Source organism: Temnothorax nylanderi, unplaced genomic scaffold (assembly GCF_030848795.1).
Source record: "Temnothorax nylanderi isolate EJ_2023f unplaced genomic scaffold, tnyl_v1.0 TNYL_tig0047_pilon, whole genome shotgun sequence".
NCBI classification, from domain to species: Eukaryota; Metazoa; Arthropoda; class Insecta; order Hymenoptera; family Formicidae; genus Temnothorax; species Temnothorax nylanderi.
Window position 1 is genome coordinate 567220 of NW_027249109.1, and position 15427 is coordinate 582646.

General features: G+C 42.1%; 1 protein-coding gene across 1 annotated transcript in view; it reads left to right on the forward strand.

The window, feature by feature from the left end:
- Positions 1 to 15427, forward strand: part of Btv (dynein cytoplasmic heavy chain beethoven) — a 21036-nt gene continuing 5609 nt past the window's right edge. Inside the window, exons 1-35 of the mRNA XM_071705720.1 lie at positions 1 to 246; positions 550 to 878; positions 950 to 1112; positions 1355 to 1536; positions 1605 to 1717; positions 2144 to 2389; positions 2683 to 2903; positions 3032 to 3430; positions 3510 to 3751; positions 3947 to 4270; positions 4420 to 4486; positions 4734 to 5070; positions 5189 to 5540; positions 5680 to 6022; positions 6352 to 6514; positions 6609 to 6828; positions 6931 to 7057; positions 7150 to 7755; positions 7937 to 8183; positions 8308 to 8815; positions 9580 to 9972; positions 10074 to 10253; positions 10413 to 10778; positions 10865 to 10983; positions 11063 to 11373; positions 11628 to 11776; positions 12048 to 12329; positions 12488 to 12717; positions 12794 to 12922; positions 13016 to 13264; positions 13412 to 13851; positions 13938 to 14072; positions 14213 to 14442; positions 14567 to 14776; positions 14966 to 15254. Coding sequence (XP_071561821.1) covers positions 10 to 246; positions 550 to 878; positions 950 to 1112; positions 1355 to 1536; positions 1605 to 1717; positions 2144 to 2389; positions 2683 to 2903; positions 3032 to 3430; positions 3510 to 3751; positions 3947 to 4270; positions 4420 to 4486; positions 4734 to 5070; positions 5189 to 5540; positions 5680 to 6022; positions 6352 to 6514; positions 6609 to 6828; positions 6931 to 7057; positions 7150 to 7755; positions 7937 to 8183; positions 8308 to 8815; positions 9580 to 9972; positions 10074 to 10253; positions 10413 to 10778; positions 10865 to 10983; positions 11063 to 11373; positions 11628 to 11776; positions 12048 to 12329; positions 12488 to 12717; positions 12794 to 12922; positions 13016 to 13264; positions 13412 to 13851; positions 13938 to 14072; positions 14213 to 14442; positions 14567 to 14776; positions 14966 to 15254 — 9138 coding nt within the window. The 5' untranslated portion in view covers positions 1 to 9. The remainder of the gene's footprint in view (positions 247 to 549; positions 879 to 949; positions 1113 to 1354; positions 1537 to 1604; positions 1718 to 2143; positions 2390 to 2682; positions 2904 to 3031; positions 3431 to 3509; positions 3752 to 3946; positions 4271 to 4419; positions 4487 to 4733; positions 5071 to 5188; positions 5541 to 5679; positions 6023 to 6351; positions 6515 to 6608; positions 6829 to 6930; positions 7058 to 7149; positions 7756 to 7936; positions 8184 to 8307; positions 8816 to 9579; positions 9973 to 10073; positions 10254 to 10412; positions 10779 to 10864; positions 10984 to 11062; positions 11374 to 11627; positions 11777 to 12047; positions 12330 to 12487; positions 12718 to 12793; positions 12923 to 13015; positions 13265 to 13411; positions 13852 to 13937; positions 14073 to 14212; positions 14443 to 14566; positions 14777 to 14965; positions 15255 to 15427) is intronic.

The window sequence follows — 15427 nt, forward strand, 5'->3', positions numbered from 1 at the left end:
AGCGACGAAATGGTGGTCGCTGACAAACGCAGGCGTCTGATAGTCTCGACGGCGGGACACTTCTTCAGCGCGTCCGTGCAACACGACGAGGAGGACGTCGAGGATCGCGAGATCCTCGATCGTTTCCTGGAGCAGTCGTCATGTAGGACTCTATGCGCCCGACCGGTCGACGCCGATCGGAATCAAGTCCGTTTGAAATTGAGCACCGAATTGCCCGCCGGTAGAAACACGTTGGTCTTCTTCAAGGTACCAGAGACCCTCCTTCTCTGAAAGAAAGAAAAACACTTTGAGAATTGATGAGTAAATGCAGAAGATTGATGACGAGTAAGAAAGAGGCTTTGTCAACAAGACGTTTGTCGCGATTTGCCTTTCTTAAGATCTACTTAATCCACAGAACTGTTCTTTCGCACATTTCTCTCGATTACCGTTGGTTCCTAATCACCGTCATGCCGGCTGACGAGCGTGACTCTTTCTCGTAGAAAGCATTTTCTAGAAAGCCGCGATTCAACACGCCGTTTATATTTCATGATGGTGCGAAAATTCATGCAGGTGACAGCGGCGGCGGTGACGGAAGAGAACTTTCACGACGTGGTCCAGGTGGCTTCCACCGGCTGCGGAGACGGATCGGTCCTGATCGAGGGTCTCCGTCAGGTATGGGCGCCGACCCTTCGTTCGTCCGCTTTAAGTACGTCTTGTTTGAAGAAATTGGAGGAGAGACTGCTCAGCTCCGGGTTTTCGACTACCGTCGCGGAGGAGGAGGAATTCTGGAAGCGGAAACGGGACGAGGCCAAACGATCGCACGAGAGAACGAATTGCGAGGAAGCTGCCAAGTCCGTGAAGAACATCAGGGCCGAGCTTGAAAGCGCCGCGGTCTCGAGGTGCACATTTTGTAAACTTTACTCCCTTTACTATTTTACACAATTACTATTTATTTTTCTTTTCGGCACAGAGACGGATTAATCGCCGTGGAGGAAGCTTGCGAAGCTATTTCCGTATACGTGGATGATCTGTGGAAACTGGGGGGGCCGGCGTATACCGAGGAACGAATGAAGTCGTTTCTCGATGTGATCGGAAACGAAGTGGTCCAGCTGATACAAAATTATCTCAATGCGGTACTGTCTTTATATTAACCATAATCAATAAAAAATTAAGACGTTTCAAAACCACTCATAAATCCTCAAAAAGTCTTCGGAATGTCTACAATCGTCTAAAAGTAATATGCAATGAGAGCATCGATGTTTTTTGGTAATAAATGAAACTAATTGACTCTTAAGCGAGTATCGAAAGACCTTAAATGCTAATTAAGAAATCGATTTCTTTATATGCATATGATTTATGGCATGCCATTCATTAGATCGACACGATCGACGCTCGCGCAAAGAATGAAACAATCGCACTCGGAGCGACAGTGTGCGAAAAGTGGGCGAACGCCGCGCAGAAGCTGACGGAGCTTTTCTGGCCGCATCACTCGCTCCATCCTTGGCGCGGACCGATCTTTGTACCCGAGAAATGCTCGAAGCTCGGCAGACGCCTCAGGTAGGCGTTAACGCATACGAATACCATACCAGCCATGGAATGTATAATAACGTAACCGCGATCTTCAGGCAGATGTCCGAGTTACGTGCGCAGCATCGCCAATTGAGCAGACTTCTGACTCCGAGCGAGAGATCTGGGCTCGGTATCGAGAAATTGCTCCAGACGTTCGATGACACGAGAGGTACCTGCAGCTTCGCTTTAGAAATATTTTATGATAGCTTCCTGATGTGATTCATTAGGCCACACGAGAAACCATGAAGGAGTTAAATTGGTTTTTCTCTTAAAAAATCGCAGACACCTCCGAAACTGAAATGGACAAAGCGATTTTTGTAACACGTAACTTTTCACGAGTTATTTAATGGATAATAATTGAAATAATTAGAAATAGACACATCATGATTCAATGAATTATTAAATAAACTAAATTGAAATCTATCAAGGGCTTAACCGATTAAAAAATTACATGAGATAAAAGGAGCTAAGAGCTCCTTTAAAACCGAGCTAGGTTTTAGTGCTATACTTTAATGAATTATTAAATAGCATTAACGGTATTTAATAAAATACAAATAATGTTTCAAATAAAAAGATTAATAATTACGTTGCTCAGTTGCTTTGGACGATGATGAGCGAGACGACGAATGGAACAGATCGGTGCGTAAGATCGAGGAAGGTCTGATGCCAGCGGAGGAGCGCGTTGCTCAGAAGCTGAAGGACCACATCGCCGATGCCGATACCCCGAGCGCTTTGGTAGCTGAATTCGGAAGATATAGCGAGTTGATGAAGAGGGAAGGGCTTAAGAGAGCGTTACGCGGAGAACGAGAATCGTTGCTTGCGGCATATCGTGATCTAATCGGTAGAGCACATTCTTACACTAAAACGTTCTCTGTATCACTACGTTAGTCATATGAATAGTATAAAAATAAAAAAACTGCAAAGAATTTACATATAACTTTTCTTCTTTTTTATTAAAATTGTTAATGAATTGTTAAATCGATTATTAATATTATTATTTCTTACAAATATTTTTTCTTTTGACCATAATTAGAGATAAGATGGTAGATATTGAGAACGATAATTCGTACAATTCAAACTTGTCCCGATCAATTAATTAACTATACTATTTCTTCAAAATACGCGGGATTCTAGAGAATCGTTTGGCTGGTCCTGACACGGAAAATCTTCTGGCTGCTCCTAAAGTGCTGCAAGAGGTTCAAGCCGCTAGATCCGCGGAGATACGGCTGGAGAGTCTAGCTAAATTAGGAAAGGAGTTGCTTGCTGACCTTCCGGGCTACGAAGAAGTGGCGGCGCGTTTATCGAGCGCGCTGAAAGAGGCCGAAGAGAGAAGGCGGGATTTGGTTGAGTCATGGGTAACTTTCAATTGCATATCTTTAGTGCAATACATTTCTCTAAAGTTATTTTTTTTAAATTACACACAAGCTTTATAATCTCGTCTTATATATTTCTAAGAAATCGAGTAACGCATTTTTGTTTGCAGGTGAACACTACTAAGGACAATATAACCAAGAAGGAATTAAGCTTGGGCACCGATTCGCCGGTGGTTGAACTTACCGGCACCAGCATGATGCGAGTGACCTATGATCCTCGACTGATGACTCTGATCAGAGAGGCCAGAGCGTTGTCCGGCGAGGGCGTCGAGCTGCCAAGGGAGATTAGAGACCTGGTAGACAGAGCTGCGTCTTTAGCTGGACGAGCTAGAGCTCTTCAGCAGGTCGCTACTTTTCACAACACGATCGGCGACCGAATGATGCCGTCCCAAAGACCGCTTATGTTGACGATAGCTCTCGAATTAGCGCGAGCTGTTCAGGAACAGTCGGGTGTCGTTTGGTCTGATCCTCATCTCGTCGACGTGTACACTGCTAGATTAAAAGAATTGGTAATAATTGGATCGTCCCGTTATTTATATTAATATAGCAAGATGATGAAATATTTATGGCACGATATATTCCCTGCAGGTAGTGAAGTTTGCTCGACAAAACTCAGAATTGATCTCGAAGCATTCTACCTTGCGAAATTACGTGTCGGGCTTGTTGAAAGGCGATGCTGTGCACCTCGTCGGAAATCAGAACATATGGAAGGAGACGTTGACGAGCATGAGGGCGATTGTCGACGCGGTAGATTCGGAATATGGTAACGCGAGAGCTTGGAAATTACACTGGGATCGGCAACTTTTGAAGGCGTTGGGCGTAGCATACAGGTATAGGTTATAAATTTCGCGGAAGAATCCAGGAGTGGATTTAAAAAGATCTAAGAAATCTTTGATCATAATAAAATGCTGCGGGTGTATACGGAGCAATTCTTACTTGCGTGCAATTTGTTAGCGACATTGATGTTTTTATTGGAGATATATTTGGTATAAAACGCATTCCATTTTCTTGCGCGTCTCGCCCAGGAATGCCTTGCCATCCTTATCGAGGAAGCTGTCGGAAATTCGAGTGGAGCTCACTTTTCGAGATGGATCCCTACAATGGAGACCGCCGCTCGAGGATATTCGCGCCAAGTTATATTCCGGTATACGCCGATCACTTTCCATCCCGGTGAACTTTAGGGGCGTCGGAGACGTCGCTGATGCACGCTTCGGTGATTTGGTGCAGAAGAACGCGTATCTATTCAGCGGCGTTTACAAACAGGTCGAAATCGCCCTGTCCACTCTCGAGTTGTTTAGGACCAAGTGGTTAAGTCTAGCGACACCGGCCAACATCGACGTTGGAGAACGGTAAACTTAAAATAATATTTTAAGAGATCACTACAAATGGGGTTTTATTAAATTTTTATGAAAAAAATTAATTAGAAAGCATCTATAAATGGGTTAATAAGTCAGGGAAAAGTATTGATATACGTCTACATCGGTCTATAATTTTTTAGATTGAAAGGTAAACCTCCCCAAGAATGGGCGAAAGCCTTTAAGGAAGCGAAACAATGGGCCCAAGAGGTAAGTTTTATGTTGCGAGGATGAGTCAGAAAATATCTTATACTCTTGAATAAATTAAAAAAAAAAAACAAAGATAAAAAGTTCCTAGAGTGTATTAATAAATTTTTAACTCTGATGTGCGTCTTGTTGCTTCTCATATACGAATGTATACTCACTTTTCGATTTGTTCTCGTATCAAACACCTTCGTACTTTTAAAACATATTGATCTAACTGAATAATAGCCTGTACGTATTTTCGCCGAGATAGGTTGGGAAATTACGCGGTTGCGAGGTGAAAATCTCGTGCATATGCGTCGACACGGCGACAACGAGGAACGATTTGGAGACTGCGTCTCGCCACTATTGGGAACGGCTGTGTTCCGATCTGAGAGCGGAAGCGTCTTCGCGGCTGGTTGCCATCGTGGACTTCCTGTCCTTTGCGTCCAAGGAGCTCGAACGTAGGCCACGCGATGTGGAAGAGGTCGGATTAGCTCACGAGGCTCATGCACGCATCGAGCAACAGTCGGCCGGAATCGCCGAGGAGATGGAAGTCGTCGCTGTGCTGGCCAAAGTTATGGCCGCGTGGACCAGCGAGAAGCTCGACGGTAATGTCTTCTCGCCGAATATGATTGTCGCGCAACTTCTGCAGGAGAACCGATCCTTCGTAAATTGCAAATAAAGATATAAACTGAGCATTCGTTTTGTGTTGTTGTTTTTTTGCAGGCGTTAACGCGGCTCACGCCGCTTGGCAGGATTTGGGGGATCGTTTGGAAAAACACAAGTCCGTTATGGCGCGTCTATTGGAAGATGCTAAAGTTAATCTTCGTCATAAGGCGATAGCGCTAAGGGATGAGAGAGAAAGATGGCAGGTAAAGTGGTCTGCCAGATCGGAGAATCTTACGCTTGATTGGTTGATGTCGATGAAAGAACGTTGGCTCAATCTAAATGGACAGCTGGATTCCTTGAAAGCGGATTGCAAGAGAATATCTCTGGACCTCGAAAGTGTCCTGGAGGATGACGACACTAATCTGTCACAAGTGGAGCGTGAATTGGAAACCGAAGAGTCAAATTACAGGTCTCTTTAACGGAAGACTTTTTTTTTTATTAAACTAGAATTCTTCGTTTCTTTAATTGTCTTAACTTAAAAAAAATTATTTTTTATTATAATATTTTCAACGATAAACGAATTAAAATGTAATTAAACACCATTGCAGATTCCAATCCGAGTTTTTGGAGGAGCTGAAAAATCAGGAAACCGAGGAGTGGGCCGTAGCTAGAAGAAGATTACCGAGACTTCATGATTGGCTCGATTCCTGGGAGAATAAAATTCGGTTGCAAGACAATTTGGAGATTGATACCTTCGTCGGTAGAAAGATAAAAGAAGTCAGATCTGCGATCGAATCTATCCAGTCGCTTCGGGGAGACGAGATTGCCAACGAGCATTGGACCGAGTTAATTCCTATATTGGGTTTGAAGGTCGAAACCCCACGGGATATCACTTTGGGCAACTTGCTCGCTTGTACAAAGACGCTGAAGGAGAATGAGGATCAAATAAAAGTAAGAACATGAAAGTTTAAGATTGTTAAGAAGAAAGGAGCAATATATCAGCACACACACACACACACACACACACACACACACACACACACACACACACACACACATTTCAGTATTTATATAATTTTTTCTGTAAAAGATATGTCAAAGTAAAGTACATTACACGAAAAGTATATGCTCTTAAAAATGATTAAAAATAATAGGCTTGAGAAAAAGAAAAATAGAGAGAGAGAGAGAGAGAGATATCGGCTGGATATGTAGCTATATATATATACATTTATATTCTCAGACTTCCATAAATGCGACATATATATTTTTTTTAATCTCAGGAGATAACCAAACGAGCGATTGCAGAGAGCGGGATCCGACAGGCGTTAATAGATCTGGAGATCTGGGAAAGTACGGCGTCACTTCCGTTACAGGAGTCAACCGACAGCAAGAATACAACAATCTTACTCGTCGGAGACTACGGCACTTTGTTAGCGAAAATAGGTACCGTCTACACTTACTGTTATTAGTTGTTTGGTTTTTATCAATTTTATAATCTGTTTATTTTATTTCAAATTTTGAATCTCCCTCACAATAGAGGAATTGAGACTCTTGCTCGAAGGAGCGAAAGGCACGTCAGGACACGACAGGTTCGCGTCTAGAGTTGCGCGCTGCGAAGCGGCCCTATCAGAGCTCGAGGAAAGGATTAAGGCACTCAGCAGCGTGCAAAGGAAATGGATTTACTTGGAGCCAGTCTACGGAAGTGGAGCTGCTCCCAATGACTCCGGAAGATGGTCTAGGGCTGATAAGGAATTTAGGTTTATTAAACTATATCAATCCGATTTAATTCGCTTATACAGTTTCTGCGTTTTCCTTTCACTTATATCTAAACATCAATTTATGCCTATGTGAACTTTTAGGTATCTCATAGGAGAAGTATCTCGGGATCCCAGAGTACCATCCTTGAGACAACTTCCATTGCCAGCTTTAACAAGTTTGAAGGATCTTTTAGACAGATGTCAGAAATCTCTGGACGAATTTTTAGAGGTGAAACTCAGCATATAATTAAAAAACATTTTATTTAAAAAATTGTGTTTTTTACCCCCGTTAGCTAATAACAACAAAAATCTTAATTGCAGGAGAAACGAGCAGCTTATCCGAGATTATACTTTCTTAGCGATGAAGACCTTTTGGAATTGGTATCGGGCAGTGGAAGAGGATTGGAGGCTCATTTGCCGAAGTTGTATCACGGTATTGGTTCAGTAGTAAAGGAAAATAATTCGTTAACGGCGATCGCGTCGCCCGAGGGAGAGATATTGAAGTTACTAAAGGCTGTCGACCTCACTGAACCTTTACCGCGATGGCTAGATAATCTCGAGAAAGGAATGAGAAACGCTCTCCGTCACAGTTTGGAGAAGTGTTTAAACGACTCCGCACCCGATCCGTCCGTTTATCCTACACAGATTTTGCTACTGTCAGAGAGAATAGGATTTACCGAGCGCTGCGAACGCGCCTTGAAAGAAGGTCGCGCGGCTCTGCAGAAACTTGTCGAATATTTGGAAACGCGGAGGGCGAAGTACAGAGGACTGGAGGACGCCGGTGACAAGCTGACCGCTCTGAAAGCGCGTGGTCTTCTTCTGGATACCGTTTATCACCTGCAAGTGGCTCGATCATTGTTCAAGATCGTGGTAACGGGCGAGAATACTAATTGGACGTGGTATAAACAACTGAGGAGTTACAAAACTGTGAGTTTTGGTTTTAAAAAACTACATTCTTGTCTCGATAATTAAAAATTAAATCGCAATACGAATTTTTTAACGCATTCTATATTTAAATGAAAAATTTTCCAAACAAGAAACATTTTGTATAACATCTTATTGATTATATATTATATTATTACATTACACTGTCATATTTTAATTTAAGAATGAAGGCACGTATGTAGTACGATGCGCCGGTGCAGAGTTACCGTATCGCTTCGAGTATCAAGGGGCATCCATCGGCTTAGTGAGAACTCCCTTGACAGAGAAGTGCTTCTTAGCTCTCACGCAAGCTATGAAGCTTGGATTGGGTGGAAGCCCGACTGGTCCCGCTGGAACCGGGAAGACCGAAAGTGTCAAAGCTCTAGCATCTGTTTTGGGTAGACTGGTTCTCGTCTTCAATTGTGATGAAGGTAAGGCGTTTGTTTCTCAATCGTTGCGGCAGAAAATTGTCACTAAAGGATTACACGTGGTATAAATATACGTTTTTGTACGCGAAACTAAGTTTAGTATTAAAATGTCCGTTGCGAAATATAGGAATGGACACCGGCAGTATGAAACGCATCTTAGGCGGCTTGGCGCAAGCGGGCGCCTGGGGTTGTTTCGACGAATTTAATCGTCTTGAGGAGGACACCCTGAGCGCGGTATCGATGTTGGTGAGACCGCTTCAAGAAGCGCTACGGAACGGCTCATCCGAGATTCTGCTAGGCGATCAGAAAATCAAGCTAGATCCTCATTGCTGCATCTTCATCACGATGAATCCAGCTGGGAGCGAGTACGGCGGTAGGCGCAAGCTGCCGGATTCCTTAGCGCGACTCTTCAGGCCTATCAGTATGGCGCATCCAGATAAATCAGACATTGTCAGGACTCTGTTGGAGTGCGCTGGTTTCTTAGAGGCGGCCACCCTTGGAAAACGGCTCGTGGAGGCTCTCGATATTGCTGGGACCATGCTTTCCGAGCAGCCGCATTACGATTGGGGGCTCAGGGCGCTTAAATCTGTGCTTGACGCCCTGCGTCCGATTGCCGACGTCGATGAGACCACCAGGTATGTTCGTGTCTGTTTTAAAATATGTCAGATTGAGGAAGAAAATGTTATTAGATACATGATTAAAAATTGATCTTTGTTTCATTAATATTAATATTAATACAACGTTAGCGTATTTTTAATACACTGTTGATATTTTAATACTATTTAATACTGTTTTAATACTGTTTAATATTGTTTTAATACTGTTCAATTAGTAAGTTGATGTTAACGCAAGCTTGATCTGATACTCCAGCACTCAAAACTTTTCGATGATAATTTCAAAAGTCATAATCACAAGATTAATAGTCAGCGATATCTATGCCAGATATCTCAAGCTGTGATTAACACGCGGAAATTCGTGAGGTTCTACGATAAGTTTTCCAGCGATAAGAGACTCGTTCTTGCGGCTTAAACAGATCTAATATAATTAATAGATGGAAATAAAATCACTCGATATAATCGCCTCGTGTTTTTAGTTTATCAGACTTCTTATCTGATATATGTATTTGACAAATTCTCTGTTCTCGTTTTTATTGCATTGGTAGATATACGAGTTGTCCATCGATAAGAAAACATTTCGTCCTTAAAGTAGATTTCAGTTCGTACTTTTTGCCGATAAGAAATCCTTCTACTTCTATTACGTATAATTTAGATAAATATATGTGAATATTTTTTTATGGAATTAAGAGAAATTTGTATTAATATCTTTAAGCTGCACTAATAGAAACTTTTGTTGTTAAAACTATATTATGATGAAAAGAGATTTCTTATTTTTTTTGCAGGCTTCTTGTCTCAATCAAGGCATCGACCCTTCCGAAACTGACGGAGGCAGATACGACGAAATTCCTGTCGTTGCTGGACGATCTCTTCCCGAAAACTAATCTTCCTTTATCGGTCTCCACTGAAAGCGAGGATCTGGTCGTCGCATTATTGAAGATTTGTGAAACGCGGGGATTGACGAAAGAAATTGCCAATAGATGCGTTCAACTGAATGATCTTCTGAAGAGCAGGACCGGCGTTGCCATAGTCGGCCCACCGGGTAGCGGAAAGACGTCGATCAGGTCGTGTTTGGCTGAAGCGATAGCAAAAACCGGCGAATCCGTACAGCAGATTATCGTTTATCCTGGCGCGATACCAAAGAGCAGATTGTTAGGTCACATTAATCCGCGGACGAGGTAAAGAGTATATGAAACACAATTTACACAGTGATTCCTTTTATCCCGCGTTTTAAAGACCCGTTGAATATTAAAATACAAATGTTTGTGTGTGTAAATAGGGAATGGAAGGAGGGTGTTTTGTCGAGCGCGGTAACGTCCGCCGGGAATTCCGCGACCTGGATCATTTTCAATGGGGACGTGGAACCCGACTGGGCGGAGGCGTTGAATTCAGCCCTGGACGATAATCGATTGCTAACATTACCCAATGGAATAGGAATTAAGCTTGGTAGCGGTACAAGGTACAAATGTCTTAATTAAAGATATCTGTAACAACATTTTTAACGCGTAGTGGCGAAAAATCTGTCAAATTCTAATTATATATGTCAAATAAGTTGTTAAGTTTTATGCGGCATTTAATTACTCGATTATACATGTTGCACAAATGTTTGTAAAACAAGGTTCATCTTCGAGACCCACAAACTCGCCGATGCTAGCCCAGCTACAGTTTCCCGATTGGGCGTTCTGCATCTTGGCTCAACGAGACCGACGTCTTTGTTGGTACCGTGGCGTTTAGAGCAACTCTCGTCGACCGCTGCGGAGATCGCGAATACCCATTTATGTTCATGCATCGACGAAACTCTGAAAATAAAGACTAATAGTTCCTCCGCATCCGGTTTAATGGCCGCTACATTGTGTCACCTGCATAAAGCGCAAACGTTCGCTCAGGCCACTCAGGCTCTTCTGGTTTCATTATGCGGCCAAGTGGAGGATGCACAATCCAAAGACGATTTGGCGAAATTTATTTACGGATCAACCGAAAGCTGGTGAGTGCGCTAAATGGGACTTTTCGAGTTTTTAAAACAATAGACTGAATCACGTCGAACTTTTCGCTCATAAAAGTATTTCTCAGGTGTCCCGATCCACAAAAGCCAAGCGCAGTTCTTTACGACTCCGAAACCGATCGATTGGTACCCTTCAGCGATACGTACGAGTCTATCAATGCCGATCACGGGCCCGTCTCGATTTCGGGTACTAAAAAAATTGCGTTAAAACTTTAAAATTATATTTTTAGGAGAGACATAGATCTATATTTATGTATTTTATGCAGATCGCATCAAGAAGGCATTAGCGGCTATTTTGCCCTGGATGGAGAATGGTCATCCCATTATGATTCGTGGACTCGAAGGTTGCGGTAAAAATGCCTTAATCGACGTTGCATTGACGAAAATAAAAAGTCAGGATATCACGACCGTGGTACGAGGATCTTCGCTTTATGGTCCTGACGATCTTGTGAGTCGTTTGAAAAAAGCCTGTTTGCGCTTGGAGTCTTCTTCGCAGGGTAGGATGTACAAGCCGAGAAGCGGATCTCAAGTGCTTCTTATCTTGGAAGATATGCATCTCGCTGCTAAAGACTTACAGGTATAATCCAGACAAGTCTCTTCTCTAATCTTTCGATCTATTAATTTAGAGACGTCTTATAGCTGTCTGTGATAATAACTTTAGCACATAAAAGATAACGTTTTAAAACTTTTTTTTGAAACTGTTTCTGCTTTGATAATACTATTAAGTCGGTAAATAATACAAATTTCTTTAGAAAAGAATGGTAAGAAAAGTTTTCAATAAAAAAGATTTATTTTTATAATAAAAAGTTAATGAGATCAAATTATCTTTAGGAATTAGTAAGAGAGTTACTTCAAGAGGAAGGTTTCCTTGAGGAAGATCTCGTATTTTCTAAAATATCCATAACAATCATATGCACTGCCGATGTGACTACTCGATTACATCCGAGGCTCGAAGCCTTATTCGCAACTTATTATCTAGAGTGAGTGACTTCTCTATACAAAAATATATAAATCAAAATAAAGTTTAAAGGAAATCCATTCTTTAAAATTAAGTACCTATAATCATATATACATAAATTTAATCTTCTGGATTTTCTAAAATTAAAAGAAAAAGAAAAATTGAAAACTAGAAGTTTATAATTTAATAAAATAAATTTCAATTAATTTTCTTTAATTCGTATATTATTAAAAAGAATAGTAATAAATTTAGAACAAGTTCTTGAGACTTTATATGAAATATATCTGTGCTAGATATCCAAGCCAAAAGGATATCGCGGCTATTCTCGAACTTCATTTGAGGACTTCTTTGAAAGAAGTTGACTTTGTCATGGCGGAATCTTGGATCGCCCGAATGAAGCCTAGTATTTTGGACGCTTTCCGATCTGCGAGTTCCTCCCAGGAATCTTCTTTTACTTGGACTCTTAAGGATATTGTCTCGTGGGCAAGACTCTTGAAGTATTATCCTGCTCCCGAAAATGAAGCGTACATCACTCGTTACTTGTTGGACATTGGACAACGTCTATTTCGTGCGAGGTATTTTAAAATCATAATACTTTACAAGGGAAAATTATTTTCTAAAAATATATTATTATATGTATACATATGTATAAATTAAATTTACAAAGAAGCTGGATTAAATTTCAAAAAAGATTTAAAGTCTTTTTTAAATATTATTGTTTTTACTAATTTAGATTAACGCCCAAGACGCTGACACGGTGGGAATCTCTGCTAATTTCGAAGGACTCTGAGGTAAAGGATTTTAACAATGATGTATATGCATGGAAGAGCGCGAATATTGGGCTATATCCTTTGACTGAAGAGCAATGGCGAGAAGAGGTAATTAACGCAGCGGCTAGATGCGCCAGAGAGGGTCAACCAGTGCAGGCATCGATTTCATCTTATCTTTTAGAAACTGTAGCTGGTGTGTAGCGCGGCCTAATTAAATTAATAGATAAGGGAAGAGTTGACAATCATAACAATATTAAATATTTCGATAGGACTAAGTTGGGCTATTGGATGCGATTATCGTGGTATAATTCTCGTTGGACGACCGGGAGCGGGCAGAAGGTCAGCAGTTAAACTAGTTGCAACCTTCTCTTCCCTACGACTGATCGATTCAGGGCCTGGTACAGTAAGATGAGCTAATAATCTGTAGAAACGCGTTCTATTATTGTATCTTGTTCCTTGGAATCTCGTCATATCCATATGTCGTTTTTCAGAACGTGGTAAAGCGGCGATAAAGAGCGCCGTACAAGCAGCCGGTATTGAGAGTCAACCGACTTTGCTCCTGTTGGAGGAACATCACGCCAGGGAGGAGACCTTAGCCGTAATGGTGAGCGCCATAGTATCCAAAGGGGAAGTTCCAGGACTTTTCACGACGGAGGAACTTGATGCGCTGGTCGCACCGCTCGCCGATCTTGCCCGAAGAGAAGATTTTCAAGGGACACTGGAGCAGTATTTATATCATCGTACGTGTATCCAAAATTTTATTCGATACTGGATAAATAAATCCATAGAGGACTGTTTCTCTTTTAAGAGAATTTATAAGTTCGTATACCCAGCAATGGATTGTTTCGTTAATTTATGATGCATATAGTGACTGATTGATTTCACAGGCCTGCGCAAGTTTCTTCGAATAGTGATGATCTTAGATTCAGAAGAGATCGAATCGTCGTCCCTGTTACATCTCGGTCTCCTTCGACATTGCGCGTTGCTCGGCTCTGGACCTGGCGGTCCCAGCGAGTGGTGGTCCCGAGAATGCTCGCTGATCAAATTGGCAATTCAGGAGGGCACTTTGCAAATGGATGAGCTCGAGGAACTACCGCACGGCGCAAAGGTCATAATCGGAGCTCATCTTCAGGCACCTCGTTATCAAAGGGCACCGGCGCGGTTCCTTGCTCTGATGCACACCTGGAGACAGCTCCGTGACACGTGGAGCAAGGAGGTCGAAGAGAAGCTACGATCTCTCGAAGCCGGTATCAGCAAACTAAGAGAAGCCGGTGAGCAGGTGGCCAAGCTAGAGGATGAGGTGTCCAGGCAACGCCAGGAACTTGAGGTCCGCGTAATGCAATAACGTTATTATATGTAATTGCAACTTCTTGTATTTTACAATACTGCAATTGCGTAAAATCATGCTTAAAGGTGGAAAAGGGGAGAGCCAATGCCGCTCTTGAACAAATCACCGCTACGATGAGAGGCGCAACCAATCAAAGGGGAGAGATGACAAGTTTGAAGGCTAACACGGAACGCGAAAGTGTCGAACTCGCACGACGTAAGGTAATATCATTTTTTTCTGTTGTGCATCATTATCGATACAAAAAATTGAGGGTCATAGAGATCACGCAACGCGACGTGTCCGCGTTGATGCGATGTATATACATGAATAACAATATATACCAATCTTATCATTTACGTAGGCGGACATAGAGACTGAATTAGGGAAGGTCGAGCCTCTGGTGGCGCAAGCTGCTCAAGCGGTGGCTGGTATAAGTGCCGACGCGTTGGCTGAAGTTCGTTCGTTGAGAGCACCACCGGCGCCGGTGAGAGACGTCCTCGAGGGAGTCCTCCGGTTGATGGGCATAAAGGACACGTCTTGGAACAGCATGAAGACCTTCCTCGCTAAGCGAGGAATCAAGGACGAAATCAGGTAAGCGACAGTATTGGCTCAATCTAACTGATCCATATCAATTTTATTTTATTCAACTGTTTGTTTAATTTTACAACTAACTAAAATTTTCTTCTTCATTTTTCTACGCAAATTTAACGCGCAGAAATTGGGACGCGAGACGCAGTGCGCCTGCAAGTTTAGAGGCGGTCGCCAAACTGATAAAGGAACGTCCGGACAGCTTCGAAGAGAAAACCGCGAAGAGAGCATCGGTTGCGGCCGCTCCGTTAGCCGCTTGGGTACTTGCGAATCTTCAATACGGTCAAATATTGGAACAAGTCGCTCCCCTGGAACGAGAACAACGTCAGTTAGCTGAGTATGTTTCTTCAATTTTTTAAATGCAAGAATTCTTCAATTCTTTTGACATTCGTCTTCCTGTGATGTATCTTTTTATCTTTGTCATCAATTTTTTTTTGTTTTCTTACCTAATTTTGAATTTTCATTTTATTTTCTTTTACATTTAGTTGTTTTAGTTTTCGGTTTCTTAACTATTTTGTCATTTAAGAGGTCTGGCGGCAGCTGAGGCACAGTTGGGACAATTAACAACGGGATTAAACACGGTAGAGAGCCGTGTGGCGCAGCTTCAGAAGGAACTTGCCGAGCACACGAGGAGTGCAGCTGAATTACAGCTGCGAACCGAATCCACCGAGTCCAGTCTTTCGACAGCACGTGCCCTGTTGAAGAAACTCGATACCGAACATCGCGACTGGCAAGCGCAGTCCCAAGAACTGACTGCCAGGAAAGAGCAACTGGACGTTGAGGCAGCTAATGCTGCAGCTCTACTTGTATATCAGGTAATCAGTCTTCCTATTTAGCTTTTGCCTAACGTAAAAAAAGAAAAACTTGATTCTAAAATTTACGTCAACAAATAATTTAGATATAGGTTTGAATATTCCTATATTTCAATTTTTTTTAAATAAAAAAATTTCTAAATATTTGTTTTTTAATAATTGATCAAATAATAAAC